Source organism: Pelophylax lessonae (genome assembly GCF_965119305.1).
Source record: "Pelophylax lessonae genome assembly, chromosome: 8".
Classification (NCBI taxonomy): domain Eukaryota; kingdom Metazoa; phylum Chordata; class Amphibia; order Anura; family Ranidae; genus Pelophylax; species Pelophylax lessonae.
Genome location: NC_138775.1, coordinates 82,836,591 through 82,856,083, shown reverse-complemented (window position 1 = coordinate 82,856,083; position 19,493 = coordinate 82,836,591). Strand labels below are relative to the sequence as shown.

Here is a 19,493-nt window from a genome sequence, read left to right as displayed (position 1 = left end):
TAAGACAAGCTGCCAAGTTAAAACAAAGTAATCCAACCTGCAAGATGTTTTAAACAGGAAATAATTAGATGTATGAGATTTGTTTAATATGTATATTTGTTTAATATGATTTTGTTTGGCAAGTCATTGCAGAAGCTTGTGGGTAAATCTTCCAACAGTTGTGGGAATTGTAGGCAGCCATTTACTGGAGGGCTATAGAGTGTATTGGTTAACCTGTATATCAAGCAAGCAGTATACTGTCTCCAGTAGAATATTCTGGCTTTATTATTTAACATAACAATAACCTAATAAAGTTGATTCTATTAATGGTGGAGTTTGTAAGAAGGGGCGCCATTATTTACTTATTCACATATTCAAAATATGTAATAGCTGCTCAGTGATGTCTGGCTTGTTGCCAGGGGTGTTTACATATTATTATAAATTCCTAAAAAAAAAACAAGTAAATAAGGGCTCTTTCACACGGGTGATCCGATCCGATCCGCCTGTCAGTTTTTTAGGCGGATCTGATCGGATCCTCTATGCAGCTCTATGGGGCAGCGGATGTCAGCGGAGACACCTCCGCTGACACCCGCTGCCATCCGTATCTGATCCTGTCCGTGAAATCTGGATGAATGGAAACCCTATTTTTCCATCCGTTCAGGGATCAGATCGGATCGGATGAGAGCGGACAGGCGGTCCGCTCTCATCCGATCCCCCATAGAGAGCAGCAGGAGCTGTGACACCTCCCTCTCCGCACTGCAAGCAGAGACGGAGCTGTCATCCTCCGGCTCAGCGGGGATCGGCGGATCCGCCTACGGAGGTGGACCGTGTGAAAGAGCCCTAAGTGAGCTCAATAGGAATAAGAATAACAACAACAAATACAACGATGCACCAAAAACAATAACATTAAAGCAGACTCCACCTAAAAGGGGAGTTCAGTTTTAAGGACTTGTTCCCTGCTCCTCTTAAACAATTGTCACTTTTGAATTTTGGAGGAGCGGTGGGGAGCGGGTACCCAATTTTGACAGGTACCTGCTTCCCACCTCCGTTACGAGCACCGCAGTGGCAATGGAAGTTATCCTTCTCCTCCCTCCCCCCTGCAGTCTTCTGGGACACTGACAGGTCCCAGAAGACTGCGTCCACCATTCACAATGCGCAGCATGACTCGCACATGTGCAGTGGGCACCCGGCTGGGAAGTCGCAAGCTGTCACAGCCGGTTGTCCTTAGTGAAGATGCTGGAGACGGGGACCGAAGACAGAGGGTGAGACCACCTGGGGTGAGCTCACTGCTGGATCCTGGGACAGGTGAGTGGCTGTTTTTTAAAAGTCAGCAGCTACACTTTTTGTAGCTGCTGACTTATTTTTAACACAGGTGGCCTCTTTAAGCAGCATATTTATAAAGTAGCGAATGTGACATTCACCAAACATTCACTGCAGGTAAATCAATCACTGTCATTTAAAACACGTGCACTACGATATATGGTTTATGGTTATATGCTGATCATGTAAACATCAGTGCAGATCTCAAGGATAAAAAGAAAACATTTAAAAACACAAAAATCAGACTGAATTTCGATCCATGTATGGGCTAGCTGGCTGTACACAAGTCTGTCTATCGATTACCTGTGTACAACCAGGTTAACAAACAATCAGTGCTGCCAGCTATAACCAGCAACACCAATCATCGTATTCTGCCATCAGGGAAATCTCCCCGCCAGCAGAATACAATAGCTCAGCGGGAGTCATTCCCCATCCACACTGAATGTGTGGAAGAAAAAGAGGAAAGATCCCTGGATGAATGAGTGGATGGGGGAATCAGTTCATTTATTCATTCATTTATCAACCAGATGAAAGGCATTCCTTTACCTGGACTGAATGATCCCACCCTATCTTATAGGGCATACATGTTTTTGCTGCATTTATCTATTTGTAGACGTTTATCAATGCATCATTTATTGTGGTTTGCTCTTTGTAGAATACCGAAAACTGTAAGAGTTTACAGATTTTACAGCCAGTGTGTATTTTAGCTTCAAGATTAAATCATCATCAAATGTGAAAATGTAACAATGAAAAGCTTGATGTTCTCATCCAGGAACATTTTTAATCTAACGGCTTCATTAAACAGAGATTGGAGATAGCTTCAGCAGACAAAAGAACTTCTTCTAAAGGCAATACAATAGCACATAGGTTTAGGGGGAGATTAGCACGAATTGACTCATTATGGCTGTTTAATATTGCAGTATAATTTAGCATTGTACTATGGTTGAAATTAAAATACAGTTAAAGCAGAGCTCCACCCAAAAGGGGAAGCCCTGCTTGTTCGCATTCTGCCTCCACTGTCACTTTATGGAGGGGAGGGGGTGCGGGTACCTGGTTTTAGCAGGTACCCGCTCCCACTTCTTGGTAAGTTCGCCGCATGGTGATCTTCATGATGTCTGGCCCTTCCTCCTTCCCCCCCGCTGCCTTCTGGGACCTGTGTGTGTCCCAGAAAACAATGGAACAATTCAGAAGGCGCAGCTTAAAGTGGAAGGTCATTTCTTTCTGACCTCCCACTTTAAGCTGTGAGGCAGCCAAATGGGGTTGTGTACATGCTGTGGCAAAAATTACACCCCCTGTTGTGATTGGTGGGCACTTTCTTTTCTGATTGCAACCCATTCAAGGGAATAAGTCCGTGCTGCAAGTGGCCTGCCACTGTTCGCAATGCAGGCAATTATGGTATAAGGTTTATAGGTTCAAAACAGGTGATGAAGAGGTGACATATTGTCCCCAAGCCACCTTTTAAATGCCCTCCAAAAAGCATTTTATTGTTGATTGCTCTTAAAGCGGTAGTAAACCTCATTTAACTTCTTCAGATCCGCGCTATAGCCGAAGTACGGCTACAGCGCGGACTCGAATTTCCGGGAGGCCGTCTTTAAACAGCCTCCCAGAGACAGGCTCCCCACGCGCTCCCGCGAGCGCGCAGCGGGGAGAATCTATGTCGGCCGTGTCCCTTGGACACAGCCAATCACAGATCGTGGTAAATGGCCAATCACAGCGGCCATTTACCACGTGATCGGCCCATGCAATGAAAGATGATCTCATATGTAAACATATGAGATCATCTCTCATCGCCAGCGCTCCTTCCTCACACAGAGACTGCAGTGTGAGGAAGGAGCAGAGCCGATCAGCCGTTCGGGGACACAGAGGAATGTAATCAGGGCACTGATCACCAGTGCCCTGATTACACAAGGTACATAAAATCCACAAAGTGCCCACCATCAGTGCCCACAATCAGTGCCCATAGTGTTGCCAGTCAGTGCCCATCAGTGCCTGCTCATCTAGGCACTGATGAGCACTGACTGACAGCACTATGGGCACTGAGTGTGGGCACTGATGGTGCTGCCCATCAGTGCCCATCAGTGCCGCCTATCAGTGCCCATCAGTGCCACCCGTCAGTGCCGCCTCTCAGTGCCCAGCAGTGCCACCTATCAGTGCTCATCAGTGCCACCTATCAGTGCTCATCAGTGCCGCCTATCAGTGCCATCTATCAGTGCTCATCAGTGCGGCATATTAGTACCTCCTCATCAGTGCCACCTCATCAGTGCCCATAAGTGCCACCTCATCAGTGCCCATCAGTGCAGCCTATCAGTGCCCATTAGTGCCGCCTCATCAGCGCACATCAGTGAAGGAGAAAAATGTATTTATTTTCAAAATTTACTCGCAGAAAATAAGAAAAACTTTTTTTTTTTCAAAATTTTCTGTCTTTTTTCTTTTTTTTTGTAAAAAATAAAAAACCCAGAGATGATTAAATACCACCAAAAGAAAGCTCTATTTACGTGAAAAAAAAGATAAAAATTTCATATGGGTACAGTGTAGCATGACCGCGCAATTGTCATTCAAAGTGTGAGAGCGTTGAAAGTTAAAAATTGGTCTGGATGGGAAGGGGGTTTAAGTGCACAGTAGGCAAGTGGTTAAAAAAAAAAAACAGACACTGGACAGTTTAAGTCATAATGTGCTAGTATGCATTGCATACTAGCACATTATGATAGACTTACCTGAAAACGAAGCCCTCTAGTGGCGTGTTGTCACCGCTGAAGGCTCTTCCATCTTAACCTGGTCTTCTTCCTGGGTTTGCGGGCTTTGACGATATCAATGCTGGTGCCGGCGATGATGTCACTCCCGCTCTGTTTACAGCATGGCTCTGAAGGACCGGCACAGGTATGCTGTTCCTTCAGAGCGCATGCGCCAGTGACGTCACCAGCTGCACCTGAAGTAAATATCTCCTAAGCAGTGCACATTTAGGAGATATTCACTGTACCTATGTAGTTTATGCCCACTTTATGAGGGTGACACAAGTGTAACCAAGCTCATATAGCGGTTTGTGTTGCATTATTAAGTAATTGACAATATATCTTGATTTCTTTGAGACGACTGCTCTAAATAAAAAAATAAAATAAAATAAAAAATAAAAAAAGGGTTTTGGCTTGAGTAGATCTTTAATAAAAAAGACCTATTTGTCTCATAGTATAGTTGACTGTTCGGTTTTACTAATTGAACTAGACAGTTAGCTGCATCTAATCATTACTCTTCAAACTGAAATACAAATATAAGGTTCATTTTCCTCAGAACCTCTCTTTTCCTAATAACGTTCTGCAGTGCCACATGGTGCTTTCTATGAGTCCTATTGATTAGTGACAGGCTTTACATTAATTATTAAGAACATTATATTTATTGACCTGTTGTGTAGAAGTCTGACATGTGAGAGGTGATTATAATGCTTGGTTGACATCTTTGCTCATGTTTTTGTGCATTATTAATTATTTAAAATCCAGTTCATGATTTTTAACCTTTCTGCTTTGCAAACATTTCAGTTCAGGCCTATTCTGAAATCACCCTGAGGTGCATTGTTACTTGCCAAGGGTGACCATACCATCGCTATTTGCATACAATGTGATTTTTCTTTTTCTCAAAAAAAGTGGGCAAGTACTTTTTTACATGTGCATTGTAACAATAACAGAAATCCAGATGGATTGCTGAAATAAGATGTTGCAAGTCCCAATGGTACAGTAACAACAAAGAAGAAAGAAATGTATAGTACTTTATGTTTTTTTTTTTTTTATCATCTGGTAAAGTGGGGACTAAACATACAATTTAAAATCTTTTATAAATTGGGTAATATTAAATATTGCCTATGAATATGTTGTATTGTCATATGCATCTAGCAATTAGAGCTCTCAGCATCCTCTTACATGTTTTCTAGTCCCTTCTAGTTGGCAAACCTATTGAAAAAAAAAAAACTTGTTTATAGAATTCAGAAGCTCAAGCTTAATTAAATTACACAAACAAGTAAATATTACAAAAGTGAAGAAAGTTTGTATAAAAAGTTGACCAACATACATAGAATTTCCTATTTTTTTTGGGATGGCCAGGGGGAGGAGAGCAGTTCATCTCTCAATAGGAGGAGAGAAATTCTTCAGGCGTGAAAATGCATGTATCATCACGTTTACAGGCGTTCCTATTGAAATCTATGCAATAAAAACACCTGAATGTGCTAAAAAAAATGGTCATGTACTTTTTTTAAGCATGGGGCTTGCAAGCATAAGGCAACTGAGTAAACAACTGTTAACAGGCACAATTAGAAATAATGCGATTTTGCCTATTCAGCCACTGTAAGAGTCATTTTACACGGAGTGGACCGTTTTTTGATCCGCTCCGGCACTTTTTTTTTCATTTTTTTACGGACACGGATGACACTTTTGTCATCCGTGTCCGTATGTCCGTTAATTATCCCATCCGTTTGCGGATGATAAACGGAAATAATGCATGTCAATGGGATTGCGGATGTCAGCGGATGACACCGCTGACATCCGTTTTTGCGTCCGTTCCGTTTTTTTTAAACAAAAGAAAAATAGGGTTCTCTTCCGTTCCAAAAAACGGAACTGATAGGAAAGGACGCAAATCGGATGTCAGCGGATGGTCATCCGCTAACATCCGCAATCCCATTGACATGCATTATGTCCGTTTTTCATCCACAAAAAAATGGGTTGACATACGGACATACGGAGCGCCCGTGTGAAAGGACCCTAAGGCATAAAAAAATTAACAGAAAAATGTTCAAGTTTGAATTGGGGGCTTATTCTAACAAGGAGTACAGTTCATGTAGATATTATTTATTTACTTTTTACCAGAAAAAAAAAAAAAACTGTGAAAACTATTTGTCTATTATATTTACATATCAGTCCTTGCCCTCAAAGAGCTTACAATCTAAGGTGCTATCTCACATGTATATGTATGCATACTGGGGCCAATTTAGACACAAGCTAAATGCCAGCATGTTTTTAGTATGTTGGTGGAGGAAACCAAATATAAGGCCCCTTTCACACGGTCCGCATTCCGTTGCGGACTGTGCTCTGCTCAGCAGGGATCGATCCGCCGAACCAGGCGATGACAGCTCCGTCTCCGCACTGTGTGCGGAGAGGGAGGTGTCAGAGCCCCGCTGCTCTCTATGGGGAATCGGATGAGAGCGGACCGCCTGTCTGCTCTCATCCGATCCCATCCGATCCGATCCCCAGGACGGATGGAAAATAGGGTTTCCATCCGTCCGGATTTCACGGACAGGATCGGATGCGGATGGCAGCGGGTGTCAGCGGACATGTCACCGCTGACATCCGCTGCTCCATAGGGCTGAATGGGGCATCCGATCAGATCCGCCTAAAAAACTGACAGGCAGATCTGATCGTAACGCCCGTGTGAAAGAGCCCTAAGACTCATTTTTTTTTCTCCTAAGCAAACGTGACAAACTGTTTTTAGAATTTACAGTAGAATTCACTACTATAGCATAGCTGCACTCCATATTTTGTGGCAATATGCATAAGCATGTGTATGCAGAACAACATAAAATGTATATATGTAATAATATACTAAGCACATGCCTGGTGCTTGAAGGACATTCCCCTATCAACTAATAAAATCCTTTACTTTAGCACCTGAAAGGACTGCATTGTAAAATAAATAAATTTGGAATTTTGGATAGCTACCGTGACCAATACAATTTATTTTAAAATATTCTAACTCCCAAAGTGATATTAAACACAAAACACAAAAATGTATTATTTTTGCAGCTTATCATTTTAGATGTCGTGGGAACATTCGTTTTTTTTTTTTTTCTAGGTTTTTTTTTTTTAGGTTTTTTTTTTCCCCTTTATTTTCATCTGATGACCTTGCCAGGACGTCTGTTAATTTTCAACTTACAGACCAAGATGTTCTGCAACAGTGGCAGTTACAGGTTTAGTTCTGCCCTAAAAAGTGTTTGCTGGAGTTTAGCTTCATTTTTTTAGTCAAGTCTAAATCTAAATCTGCTAGTGCATTTAACCCTTCCCTCTCCCTAGATTGACAGTGTTGATGTCAGACGTCTCCATTGCTCCTCCAGTAGAGTGGAGACACCCTAAGACAAGAAATGTGTGATTGGCCAGATCAGCAGGTGAAAATAAAGGAAGAAACCATTCAAGAAAGAAAACTACATTTAAGAATTCGTAAGCTGCAAAATAAGGCATTTTTGTTCTTGGGTTTATGCTCGGTTCACATATATGCGATGCGGGAAGGCTGCGAATTCGCAGCCTGTTCCCGCATCGCACACGCACCCCCGGCAGTTCACACTGCCATATGCGATACGCTGGGGGTGTCAATGTAATCTTAACGACACCCCCAGTTTGATCGCATATCGCAGTGCGATCGTGCAGTTCGCACAGGATGGGATCGCACAAGTGTGAACCGCTGTGCGATCCGATCCTGATGCGGCTGCAAAAATGCCTCCTGTGCGTGTTTGCTCCGGGTGCGATGCGAATTTAGCCATACAAACTGTATGGCTAAACTCGCACCGCACAGCTGATCGCATGTAATGTCGGAGCAGTGCGCTCCGACATTAAATGCGAACCCGGCACTCGCACAAATGTGAACCGGGGCTTAATATTGCTTTAAAGTTCACGTGTACAAGCCTAGTGCTCTACATTCTAGTCATTGGTCCAACAGGGTGGTCAAGATGCTTATTTCATTTGTTTAGTCACTTTTCTTCTGGCTGTTCAATTCACTGAGTATCAAAGTTTAAAATGTATGTTTTTCAGTTTGAATTTGCAGTTTTTTTTAGACATCAGCCAGGTACACTGCAATGTGAGGTTTGTAGGACTCCAGTCTATAGTTGGAGAGGCTTTATTGCTAAATTTGATATACACCGATCAGCTATTGCTTTTTGACCACTCCCCTAATACTGAGCTCCCCCCCCCCCCCCCCCTATTGCTGTCAAGGCAGCCCTGACCCATTGAGGCACAGATGCCACTAGACCTCTGAAAGGTGGTATCTAGCACCAAGCCATCAGTAGCAAATCTTGTAAATTGCAAGGTGGTGCCTTCATAGATCAGACGTATTGTTCCAGCACATCCCACAGATGGTGGATTGGACTTAAATCTGGAGAATTTGGAGGCCAAGTAAACACCTCGAACTCATCATTGTGTTCCTTAAACCATTCTTGAACCATTTTGACATTGTAGTAAGGTCCATTATGCTCCTGAAAGAGACCTTTGCTTTCAGGGAATACAGTTTCCATGAAGGGTTGCACTTGGTCAGGAACAGTGTTAACCACTTTCGGGCGGCCTGCTGCATATATACTGCGGCAGGGCGGCCCGGCTCCGCAAAATCACGTAAATGTACATGATTTTGTGCACGGGTTTTCAGGGGACACACACACGCCACTGGAGCAACGCTTCCAATGTGATTGGACACAGCAGGAGCCAATCAGCGGAATGACAGAACGGTGGCCTGCCTATGTAAACAAGGCAGACCTCTGTTTTGTCAGGGAGGAAAAGAGAGATCTTGTGTTTCAGCTGAGCTGAAACACAGATCTCTTTTCCTCTAGTGCATCCAGTCCCAATACAGTTAGAAAAAACACTTAACCCCTTGATTGCCCCTAGTGTTAACCCCCTTTCCTGCCAGTGTCATTTATACAGTAACAGTACATTTTTTTTTAGCACTGATCACTGTATTGGTATCACTGGTCCCCAAAAAGTGTCATTTAGTGTCAGATTTGTCTGCCGCAATTAGTAAAAACAATTTAAAAAAATTCCATAAATGTATCCCATAGTTTGTAGACGCTATAACTTTTGCGCAAACCAATCAATATACATTTATTAGGCTTTTGTTTACCAAAAATATGTAGCAGAATACATATTGGCCTAAATTGATGAAAAAAATATTGATTTTTTAAAAAAAAAATTTGGGGAATGTTTTATAGCAGAAAGTAAAAAATACTGTTTTTATTTAAAAATTGTGGTTCTTTTTTTGTTCATAGCGCAAAAAATAAAAACTCCAGAGGTGATCACCAGATAGCACCAAAAGAAAGCTCTATTTGTGGGGTAAAAATAGACATCAATTATATTTGGGTACAGTGTCAAATGACCGCGCAATTGTCAGTTAAAGCAACACAGTTTCGTATTGCAAAAAATGACCTGGTCATAAGGGGGAAAAACCTTCCAGGGTTGAAGTGGTTAAGGGAGGTGGTACATGTCACGCAGGGCAGCCATCAGGGGGGGACATCCCATACACATGTAGGGGGCCCGAGCGTTCCGAGGGGCCCGGCCGCCCAGGCCCCAACCAACGAGACCGAGTTGTTGCTGCTGTAGTAACTAGCAATTTCTAAAACAGGGCGGCTGCAGAGTAAGCCGATGCAGCTGAAGGGATGTTTCTTTGCTGAATATATGAGACCGTCTCTTTACTGGATTGGGATGTCTCTTTGGTGAATATATGGGGATGTCTCTTTGCTGGATTGGATTAATTTTCATATATTAGGTTGTAAGAGTGTTAAATTAGAAGTGGGTGCACTGAAGGACTCGGTGGGATGGCCAGTGGGCGGATTCGGTGGGACGGCCAGAGGGCGGGCCCTGCGGAATGTTGGTGGTCAGTCCTGGAGGGGCCCAGGCCTAAAGCTGTGTAAGGGGCCCCAACATTTCTGATGGCTGCCCTGGTGTCACGTAACATGCAAATGAATGGTAGGACCCAAGTTTTTTGAGCAGAACCTTGTCCAAAGCAACACACTGCCTCTGCCAGCTTGCCTTCTTCCTTACTGCATCGTGCTGCCATCCCTTCCCCAGGTTAGTGACGCACACCCACCCGGCCATCCACATGATGTAAAAGAAAACATAATTCATCAGACCATGCCACCTTCTTCGATGGCTTCCACTTCAGGAACAACATGCTCATTGCTGCCTCACATATCCCACTGACTTTCAGATGCCATTGTAAGGAGATAATCACTGTAATTCACTGAACCTGTCAGTGGTCATAAAGTTATGGCTGATTGGTGTATATTTAATCCGTACCCTCTTCTAGACTTTATTCTACACCATTTTTTTCTGCAAAACCAAATTTTGTGGGTGATTACATTGTCTCTACATTAAGCCACATTAAAAGTTGTGGTTTAATACAATTCAGTGGGCGCTCTTTTATCTCCAAACGGTCTGCTCAGACAGCTGCGTACATTTATTTCACTGTAAAATCCTCGTATTTACTTGTAAACCGGCTATCCCAGAGCAGGCTTTGTGCTGAGGGTCTCTATGAGGGCCTTGTACTGCTCATTACAGAGACATTATTCTGCTGAAAGGAGAAGAAGGCTGTCATCCAGGTCCCATTTCAGCTGTTATCAATGTGTTCCTGTTTCCGTAGAAACCAGAGAGGGCCAATCCCAAGGCCCCTGTATCTGGCTGGGAGCCTGTCCCTCTGTGCAGCATGTGGCTCTCATGATTAGCTGTTCACACAGACCTGAATGACAACGTGTGCTGGGAATAAGATTAGAATAATTTATTTTAAGGCAGGGAGGGCCGCGCTCTGACATTTCTTTTTGTCACACGCTCACATGAGCTGCTACAATGTACCGGACGTGTCCGATGACAGAAGACTGAGTGGTCCCGCTGATTCCTATTGCAAAGTGGATTTTCTGGGGTAATATTTTCGAAAAGGCTTCTGCCATGAACCTTGGGGACGAGCCAGAGCCTGTGTGGATTACTTTCTTTCCATAGATCTTTCTCTAACTTCCAGTGATGTGAAGAGCTTGGAGCTGTGGGATTGAGTCTGTATTTTTCTCTTGCTGGCTATATCTGGAATTTGTTGACTGATTCACTGAATTTTCCCAGATTGCTATGCAAATGAATCAGCTGAGCAATAAGGCACCTGCTGTTAATGGATGGTGCCAGACTGGCACTTCTCTCTGCCCGCTTCCAAGATGATGAAGTTGAAAGCGTTCTGTCTGGATTACTGGCAGTTCCTGTGTCTGCAGCCCCTTCATGGGCTCTATAAGAGGTACAAGCTGTTCTCATCACTATGCCCTTTATCTACACAGGATGCAAGTTATTGTCAGGTGTTACATGATTGGAAAGCTTTCATTAGACAAAGGGATTTGAAGCTATTATGTTAAATATGTGAATTATATTATTTCATGTGTGTGTGTGGTCACACAGCTTGCATCCACCCCTTATGACCGTTCATGCTTTACCCACCCCTTATGACCATTCATGCTTTACCCACCCCATATAACCATTCATGCTTTATTTACACTTTATGACCATTCATGCTTGTTTATAACATTTTACTTTTTATAATGGCAAACTAGTGCTTTATGTGTCTTATGCTATTCAAAAAATAAATGGGTGACTGAGGGATACTAGCAAGATGGGGCTTCTTGCTATTCATCAATAGATAGTAAATCTGTATGGGGCTCAGGTTCTGTGACAAAGCAGCTTTGTAATTGATGGAGAACAGGGAGGAGGAAACTGTGGAAAGGCAAACCTATTCATATTCATGAGCTCTGAAACATCCTTTATATCGGCAGATATCAGCAGATAACACACCCACCATTCAAACAATAGATTAACACCCACCCTGCTTTTCTGTCTATGTCAGTCTTTGTAGTTAAGTTAAACAAGTTGGCATTATTTCTTAGGTAAAAAATGATCTGTGTATACTGTATTTTTATCTCTGTCTGTGAGTTAAATATAGACTGGAGAAGTTCAGTGTGAGAAAAATTGCAGATTCACACTCACATGGCCCTGAAGCACCAGCATCTGAGCTAAACCCAAGTGAGGCGGATTCATGCAAGGCAGATTTACCAAATGCCACAACTCTCTGTATGTTCTAAGAATGGATTCTCTCACTTGTGAGGCTACATTGCAGTGTTGTAGAACATTAGGAATGAAGTAGAAATCACAAAATACTGTTCACATTTTCCCCAATAGTAGGAACATTAAGCAATATTAAACCCAAAAACAAAAATGTAATACATTGCAAGTTACCAATTCTTAGATGTGGTGGCTGCATTTGATTCCTTTTTTAGGTTATTTTTCTTTTTATTAAGCTGGTGATCTGGCCATTAAATCAGTTATTTCTCAACTTAAAGCGGAGTTCCAGCCTAGACACGCACTCACCTATCCAACGGTCCAGCGATGCGGCCGCCCGAAGCCTCGCTCTTCTCCCTCTCTGCTCTGCGGCGCCGGCATCACTGGTGTGGGCACCCGGCTTTGACAGTTTGCGGCTTCACAGCCGGGTACGCACTGCACATGCGCGAGTTGCGCTACGCGTCGTGATTGGCCGGCAATCTTCTGGGACCTCTGACGTGTCCCAGAAGATAGCAGGGAGGGAGGGGGAGAGGAGAACTTCCGCTCAGGGCGCCGCAGCGCTCCGAGCGGAAGTGGGAGCGGGTACCTGTCAAAACTAGGTACCCGCTTCCCCCCCCAAAAAATGACATGCCAAATGTGGCATGTCTGGGGGTTAGAACTACCTAAAGTGGAAGTTCCACTTTTGGGTGGAACTCCGCTTTAATAGACCAGGTTGTTGGAGGAGTAAGACAAACCGTTTACCACCACTGACAGGGGGGGGGGGCATACAATAGTTTAGATTTGTATTTATGTAAAACCGGTTGCTTAGGAAGTGTTGGGGTTTGGCTTTAATTGGTTAGTCAAGTCCATCTGAATCTGCTAGTGCATTCAACACTACCCTCTCCCCAGACTGACAATGCTGCTGTCCAAAGGTGTCTCTGTCTTTCCTCCATCTGTAGTGGAGACACCTTAAGACAGGAAGGAAGGAAACTGGCCAGATCCCCAGGTGAATATAAAAGGAAAAATATCTTGAAAAGGAAAATTTAAGAATCAGTTAACTGCATTAGTTTTGATCTTGGGGTTGATTATAAAAATATTTTTGTTTTTGGGTGTAACAACACTTTAAGAATCAGAAATTGTGGAGCTTTCAGAGCTCTTGACTTTTTTCTTTTCCAGAATAGAAGTGATGATGATAAAAGATCATCATGGAACTTGGACAGTTATAGACTTTGTCAAAATAGGAGCTGATGAATGCCATGATTATATTTTTGATCTATCCCCTTAAAAGAAAATGCAACCAATGAGACTATACTATGTTTCAGGATGTTATTCTGTAAGCACATGTTGGACCATCGGTAAGGAGATGGCACACACATGAGATGCCTTGTTGTAAAACATTTTGTATATATTTGGCACAATATAATACTTAGAATGCCACTGGGCACAGTACACCTTCTCATATGTGTTGTCTGATCTACTAACCCTGTTTGACCTCAACCCATTGCACTCCTTGAAAATCTATTATTTGACAATGGGGAAGAGATGTGTTAGCAGCCAATAACTAATCATGGAGGCTAAAGAAGTGAAATGGTCTTCACCCAGCTTACACAGCCCCTCATTTGTTCACTCCCAGGGTTAGACAGAAGCACCAGCTGGTTGTGTCATCTCTCATTGTTGTGCTAGGATGGAACTCAATTACCCTTTGTTGTCCAGCACGTGCATGCTTTAAAGGACTTTGTGCTGTAATAGTCCGAAGAAAATCATTGGGCGTTATTTTGTATTTAGTTTTAGGATCATATTAACGTTTTATCAAGTAATATGATAAAATATCTCTTTAGGTTCAGAAATGCTTCTGCTGTTTCAAAACGATGGGGCTTATTTTATGAGGTAAGCCATTATTATTATTATTATTATTATTATTAATAATAATAATAATATAGGATTTACAGAATGCCAACAGTTCCCATAGCACTTCACAAAATAGAGGGAGACTATATAGTTACAGTGCAATGGAAGGCAAGAGAATTAGGAGTGCCCTGCCAATGAAGGCCTAACCCATATGTTAAATTATAATTCATCATTTGTTAATCTAGCTGCTCTAAAATGAAAGGTGAGATCTGATTAAACACTGAGTAAAGCCAGGCATACACAATTCAAACTGTTAATGGGCAGGCTGAATGTAGCAAGCTGATTGATCGATCAACTTGGGTACATCTAGCCTGTTCGATTATCTTGCGATTATTGCTAGTGCCTGCTATAGCAGTTAGCGATGATCACTGTCTTCTCCTGGCAGGTATGGCTTCCCCAGCCGGGTGAAGACAATTGCAGATTCCCCTGTCAAGCACTGGCTGTGTTGATGGAGGAATTGTGCGAATTGATTGCAGGAAAGAAATTTGCAACGTGTAGGGCCTGCCTTAGGCCTTGTGTACTTTGCAGCTGCTAAATGGACATTTAGGAGCAGTTGGGCGTTCTTTTTCAGCAGCCCCTGAACTCAGACATTTATAGTAGTTTAGAGGCAGTTGGGGTTACTGGCATTTTTTTGAAAGCAGAAAAATCGCGCTTAGGACTGTAGCTTACCAGCATTTCAAATGCCAAATGTTTGTCATTGAATGAGTCCAGTAGCAATGAACTCTGGTCCTCTCATGCAAGTTTCTACATCTTTGGAGACTCAGCAACATCAGGAGCATTTGATCACGCATTCTCATGATGGGATCCATAGTGAAAAGACATAAAATAGGACAGCTATCTACAAGCACACTCCTGCTGCTGTGCTCTTTTATCTCACAGAGTGGCTGAAATAGTTAATAATTGACTTGTTTTTCATGCATTGGGGGCATTTGGGAGGGTCTTCTGAGGTTCTCTTTAACTGCTTCTAAACACGCATAAACTCGGTATATGCAAACTGTAAAACTGACGTTTTTTCACCATCTGTTTCCAGCTGTCAGCTTCCAGCGTTCAGAAGAACTGTGCCGTGTACATGAGCCCATACTGGACTGACTATTGTACAGCCTTACCTGTCATTTACCAGATCATTGCTCTATTTTAAAGGTGGCTTATGGAATCTCTAAGGCTTTGTGTACACTGGCAGCTCCTAAACTTGAGTTTAGGAGCTTTTGGTGTTTTTCTGCCAAAGCTCCTAAACTCAAATAAAAGTCTATGTGTCCATTGTAACATGGGGTACCATTATCTCTAGTGGTAATTGCATTTTTCAAGTGATTGACGTCAGTCAGCACTTCAGTTTTAGGGCATGGCAGCCCATTTTTATTAAAAGGCAGATGGAATGTCCATAACATATAGGGTTTCCCACGCAGGGGTTCTTCTCCAGTTCTTCTGCCGATCCCCGCTGAGCAAGTTGATGACAGCTCCGTCTCCGCATACTTTGCAGAGACAGAGCTGCCAGATCCCCGCACTCCTCTATGGGAGGTTTGGATGAAAACGGACCGCCTGTCCGTTTTTATCCGATTCGATCCTCCAGACGGATGGAAAATAGGATTTCCATCCATCTGGATTTCATGGACCACATCGAATTGGAGAGCAGCGGGTGTCAGCGGAGATGTCATTGCTGACATCTGCTGCTCCATAGAGGTACATGGAGCAAAGTCTTTAAGAGGTTAAACTGCCCTCACTTACAAACGGAAGTTCATTCCTTTGATCTAAAAGAAGGAAATGATACATTGTAAAACATTGTGTTTATAGTTATCTCGCAGCCCTAACAATGTTAATAAACATTTGCCAGAGGCTCTTTTTTTTATTCTTCTTCTTTTAGACCCCGTTCACACTGGGGCGACGCTAATTCCCGGGCGACCTGTGAAGGTCGCTCCGGGTCGCCCCAAAGAAGCGGGACGCATTACGCCCAAGAAAGTACAAGAGCTTCTTTGGAGCGTATTGCGTCCCACGATTTCTTTTGCGTGATGTTACCACGATTCGGCAGGCGGAAATCGCGGCAACATCGTTCAGCGTTTGGGGTGCTATTGCAAATCACGGGCAACGCACAGGCGTCCCGCGATTTGCAATGATTTCCGGATCGCGGGCGGAATCGCTGCAATTCTGCCCGCGATCCATACGCTGACATGTGAATGCAGCCTTACAGCTGTGAGTGAGCAGAGAACAGCTTTGTAAGAATCAAGGACATGCCGTTTTAGGATCGTGAGGTGGGGTGAATCAAGATCGCGATTTTTTAACGATTAATCGTGCAGCTTATAGGAAACCCATACATTACTCTTTTTTTTTTTTTTGTTCAACCAGCAGGTTAAGCAACAAGATGTTAGAGGTTATTCAAGGTAGATGGAGGAATCACTCCTGTTGAGCCTTTGTGTTCTTACGGTGAGACTTCAGTGATCAGGGCTGCCAGCTATATTGATCGGGAAAGGTCCGACAGGGTGGTTGTACAAAAGTCGATTGATCAGTAGATCAAATTCTGTACAACAGTTGTCCCAAATGTATATCAATATTTGGCCGGTCCCTGCTGGACCCAGCTGAAATTCGATTCATGTATGGCTGGCTTTAGTGAATAGGAGAGGGGAATGAAAGCTGCCATCTTACCTAGGGCCACATTCTGCTATAATTTGTCTTCACCTCAAATGTAACTGGGTTAATTAATAGACACTGTAATGCACCCCATTGGCACATGTCCTGCATGATACAGCTACAGGCCAGGTAATCTTTAAAATCAAAGAAGGGATCCACAGCACCCATTTGCTTGTGGCAACTCATTTGGCCTTACTGTGTCCCATACATATATCATTGCAAAACAGTGCTGGGAGGGACCTTCTTTTTTGGTTTCTTTTGAGCTGTGCCATGAAAGAAAGCACAGGTGTGAATCTCTGTATGTGTCCTAAAGTTTTCCCTTCCTCCTATCATAGCATGCTGTAGGTGTGCTGTCCTCCTGTGATAATGTTTACTTGTTCTGACCAATTAAAATGTTCAGTTAGCTGTAAAAAGTGTTATTCGTCATATCCTAACCTCTTGCAATTTGTTAATAGCTCAGCTAAAATGTTATTGTCCTCTTTACCCTGAGAGATTAACAAGTACCCAACATGCTGGTAAAACTGGCAGAATCAGCACCATCTGATCTCCCTGGCACCAGTATACAGCTCCCAGTGAATTGGGTCTGTTTGGCCAAAATACAAGTGTCAGTGGATTGGGAACTACAGTGCAAACATTTGCATATTTGCATATTCATGAATCATTATGCTCTTCATTGATGTTTTTATTCTGACAGATTTCTATAAATATTTTGACAGTGCTGCAAATAAAACATAAAACTGTCTGTGTCTCTTGTGTGCCAATTATTATACTAGGAAGTGAGGAATCTGAAGGGTTGTTATCTAGCAGCTGAGAAAATCAAAATTTGCATCAGCTGCAAGCCTGCATTTATTGTCGGCATAGCTACCTAGGACAGCTGCATTTATGGACAACAAACAAGTATTTTGTTTGCATGTATATATATATATATTTATATATATATATATATTTTTTTTCCTACATCATTTATTAAAGTACATCTGTCTTCAGAGAAATATTTATAATGCCATTGCTGACCTCCTTCAGAAAGTGTGGTTTAATTATTTTTGAGTCCTTAAACTGAAAAGCATGCAGCATTTGAGAATCTAAGAAAGGTTATAATTCCTTTTTTCTATACTTGACCCAAGTAACTCAGAAAGCACTGAAAGACAGCCAGGCATGTAACATTTTCAGGAGTAGGTCATTTTCAAAACAAGAGGAATCAGATTCCTCCATCCATGCTAAACAGCAAAGATGGAGGAATTTCCTCTTCCAGTTATTGTATTCTGACAGCCACAGCTGTCAGAATACCCAAGCAATAACTTCATCTGATTGGCTGCAGTTACTGTTCAGCTGAGAATTTCCCACCTGGTTCCTTTTAGACCAAGGTTTGTCAAACTGAATGGTTCTAACGGGACCCCTCAAGGCTTGAATTATGACATTTAGCAGGAATTATCCAAAGTTCAAGCCATGTATGGCCCTGCCCTGTCATTGTTCAGACAAGACCTTTCCACCGGGCTCCTTCAAATTTCAGATCTAAATTTGTTGAGCTGGAGGGTGCTGACGTGGCTACTAATGGCTTGAATTTCTGCCAATTCAGCAGGAATCGGCCAATGTTCGAGCCATGTTTGGCCAGCAAAGCTCTAACCTAAAACTAGAGATCATCCTCTATCAGTTGTGCCATAAAATTAATATAACGATTTGTTGATTAACTCAAGGAAGCTGGCATGATAACAAGTTTGACATTTCATATGGTAGGTGTAGTTATTAAAATTGAGATGTTGTTTAGCCCTGATTAATTGATGCTCAGAAAGGTTTAAAGTGAATGCTCCTCTTCTCGGGTCCCTCGCCTGCACTCCTGGCCCTTCCCTCCTGCGGAGTTCCCCCACAGCAAGCAGCTTGCTATGGGGGCAGCTGAGCCACTGCTCTCTCTGTCCATTCAGACACTGAGCCGCGGCTCGGCCCCACCCTCTCTCTCTCCTCATTGGCTTGCTAACTTTGATTGACCGCAGCGGGAGCCAGTGGCACCTGCTACTGTGTCTCAGCCAATCAGGAGGGAGAGTCCTGGACAGCTGAGTCTCTCATGCAACATTGCTGGATCGGGATGGAGCTCAGGTAAGTATTAGGAAAGGTGCTGCTCACCGAAGGTTTTTTTTATCTGAATGCATAGAATGCAATAAGATAAAAAACGTTCTGGGTTTAGAACCACTTTAACTACTATTGGGTTATTTTGAACATGGCTTAGGTCAGACTGCAGACTTGGTGGTTATGGTTTTGTTCTTCCGAGCTCTTCCAACCCTCCAAAGTTAATAAATAAGGACACATACACATGAAATGCATTGTTATATAGGAACTAGTAGAAGAGACTCTGGATTATCCTGCTCCAAGTGAGCTTGTTATGGCTAATTATTGAGAATGTTTTCTAGAAATTCAGTTTTGGATGTCTAGAGGGTTACATAAGTGGGTTTGGCTATTATTAATAAGTGGTACAGTATGTTAAATGTTAATTGGCTTCTTTTGCATAAATGTGCAAAATCATAGAAATATATCCCTAAATGTATATCATCACTTTCTTCTTTGCTGTTTAAGTGCAAGTCATATATGTTTTTTACACTTAGATTTTATTTTCATTGCACAAGATAGTGGTGTGGGTTCTTTTAAAACAATATACATTTGGCAACCATTTGTATTATTCAAGTCAGAACTAGAACAAATGATATTCTTACAGGTGACATAAGGGAGATTTACTAAAACTGGAGCACACAGATTCTGGTGCAGCTCTGCATGGCAACCAATCAGCTTCCAGGTTTTAGTAAATCTCCCCTCAATGATCAGAAAGATACATAAATGCCTTTTATACTTAAAAAAAGGAGGCCTACTACTAATAAATTGTTGTGG

The 19,493-nt window shown here is 42.6% G+C and overlaps 1 protein-coding gene across 6 annotated transcripts in view; it reads left to right on the top strand.

The window, feature by feature from the left end:
- Window positions 1–19,493, top strand: part of IQSEC1 (IQ motif and Sec7 domain ArfGEF 1) — a 1,344,709-nt gene that overhangs the window by 946,271 nt on the left and 378,945 nt on the right. The window contains exon 1 of one of the 6 annotated variants that reach the window (XM_082266159.1): window positions 10,746–11,301. The exons of the other annotated variants lie outside the window; for them this stretch is intronic. Within the exon in view, the coding sequence (XP_082122285.1) occupies window positions 11,186–11,301 (116 nt within the window). The 5' untranslated portion in view covers window positions 10,746–11,185. Of the gene's footprint in view, window positions 1–10,745; window positions 11,302–19,493 lie in introns of those variants that run through there. 6 annotated transcript variants of the gene reach the window in all.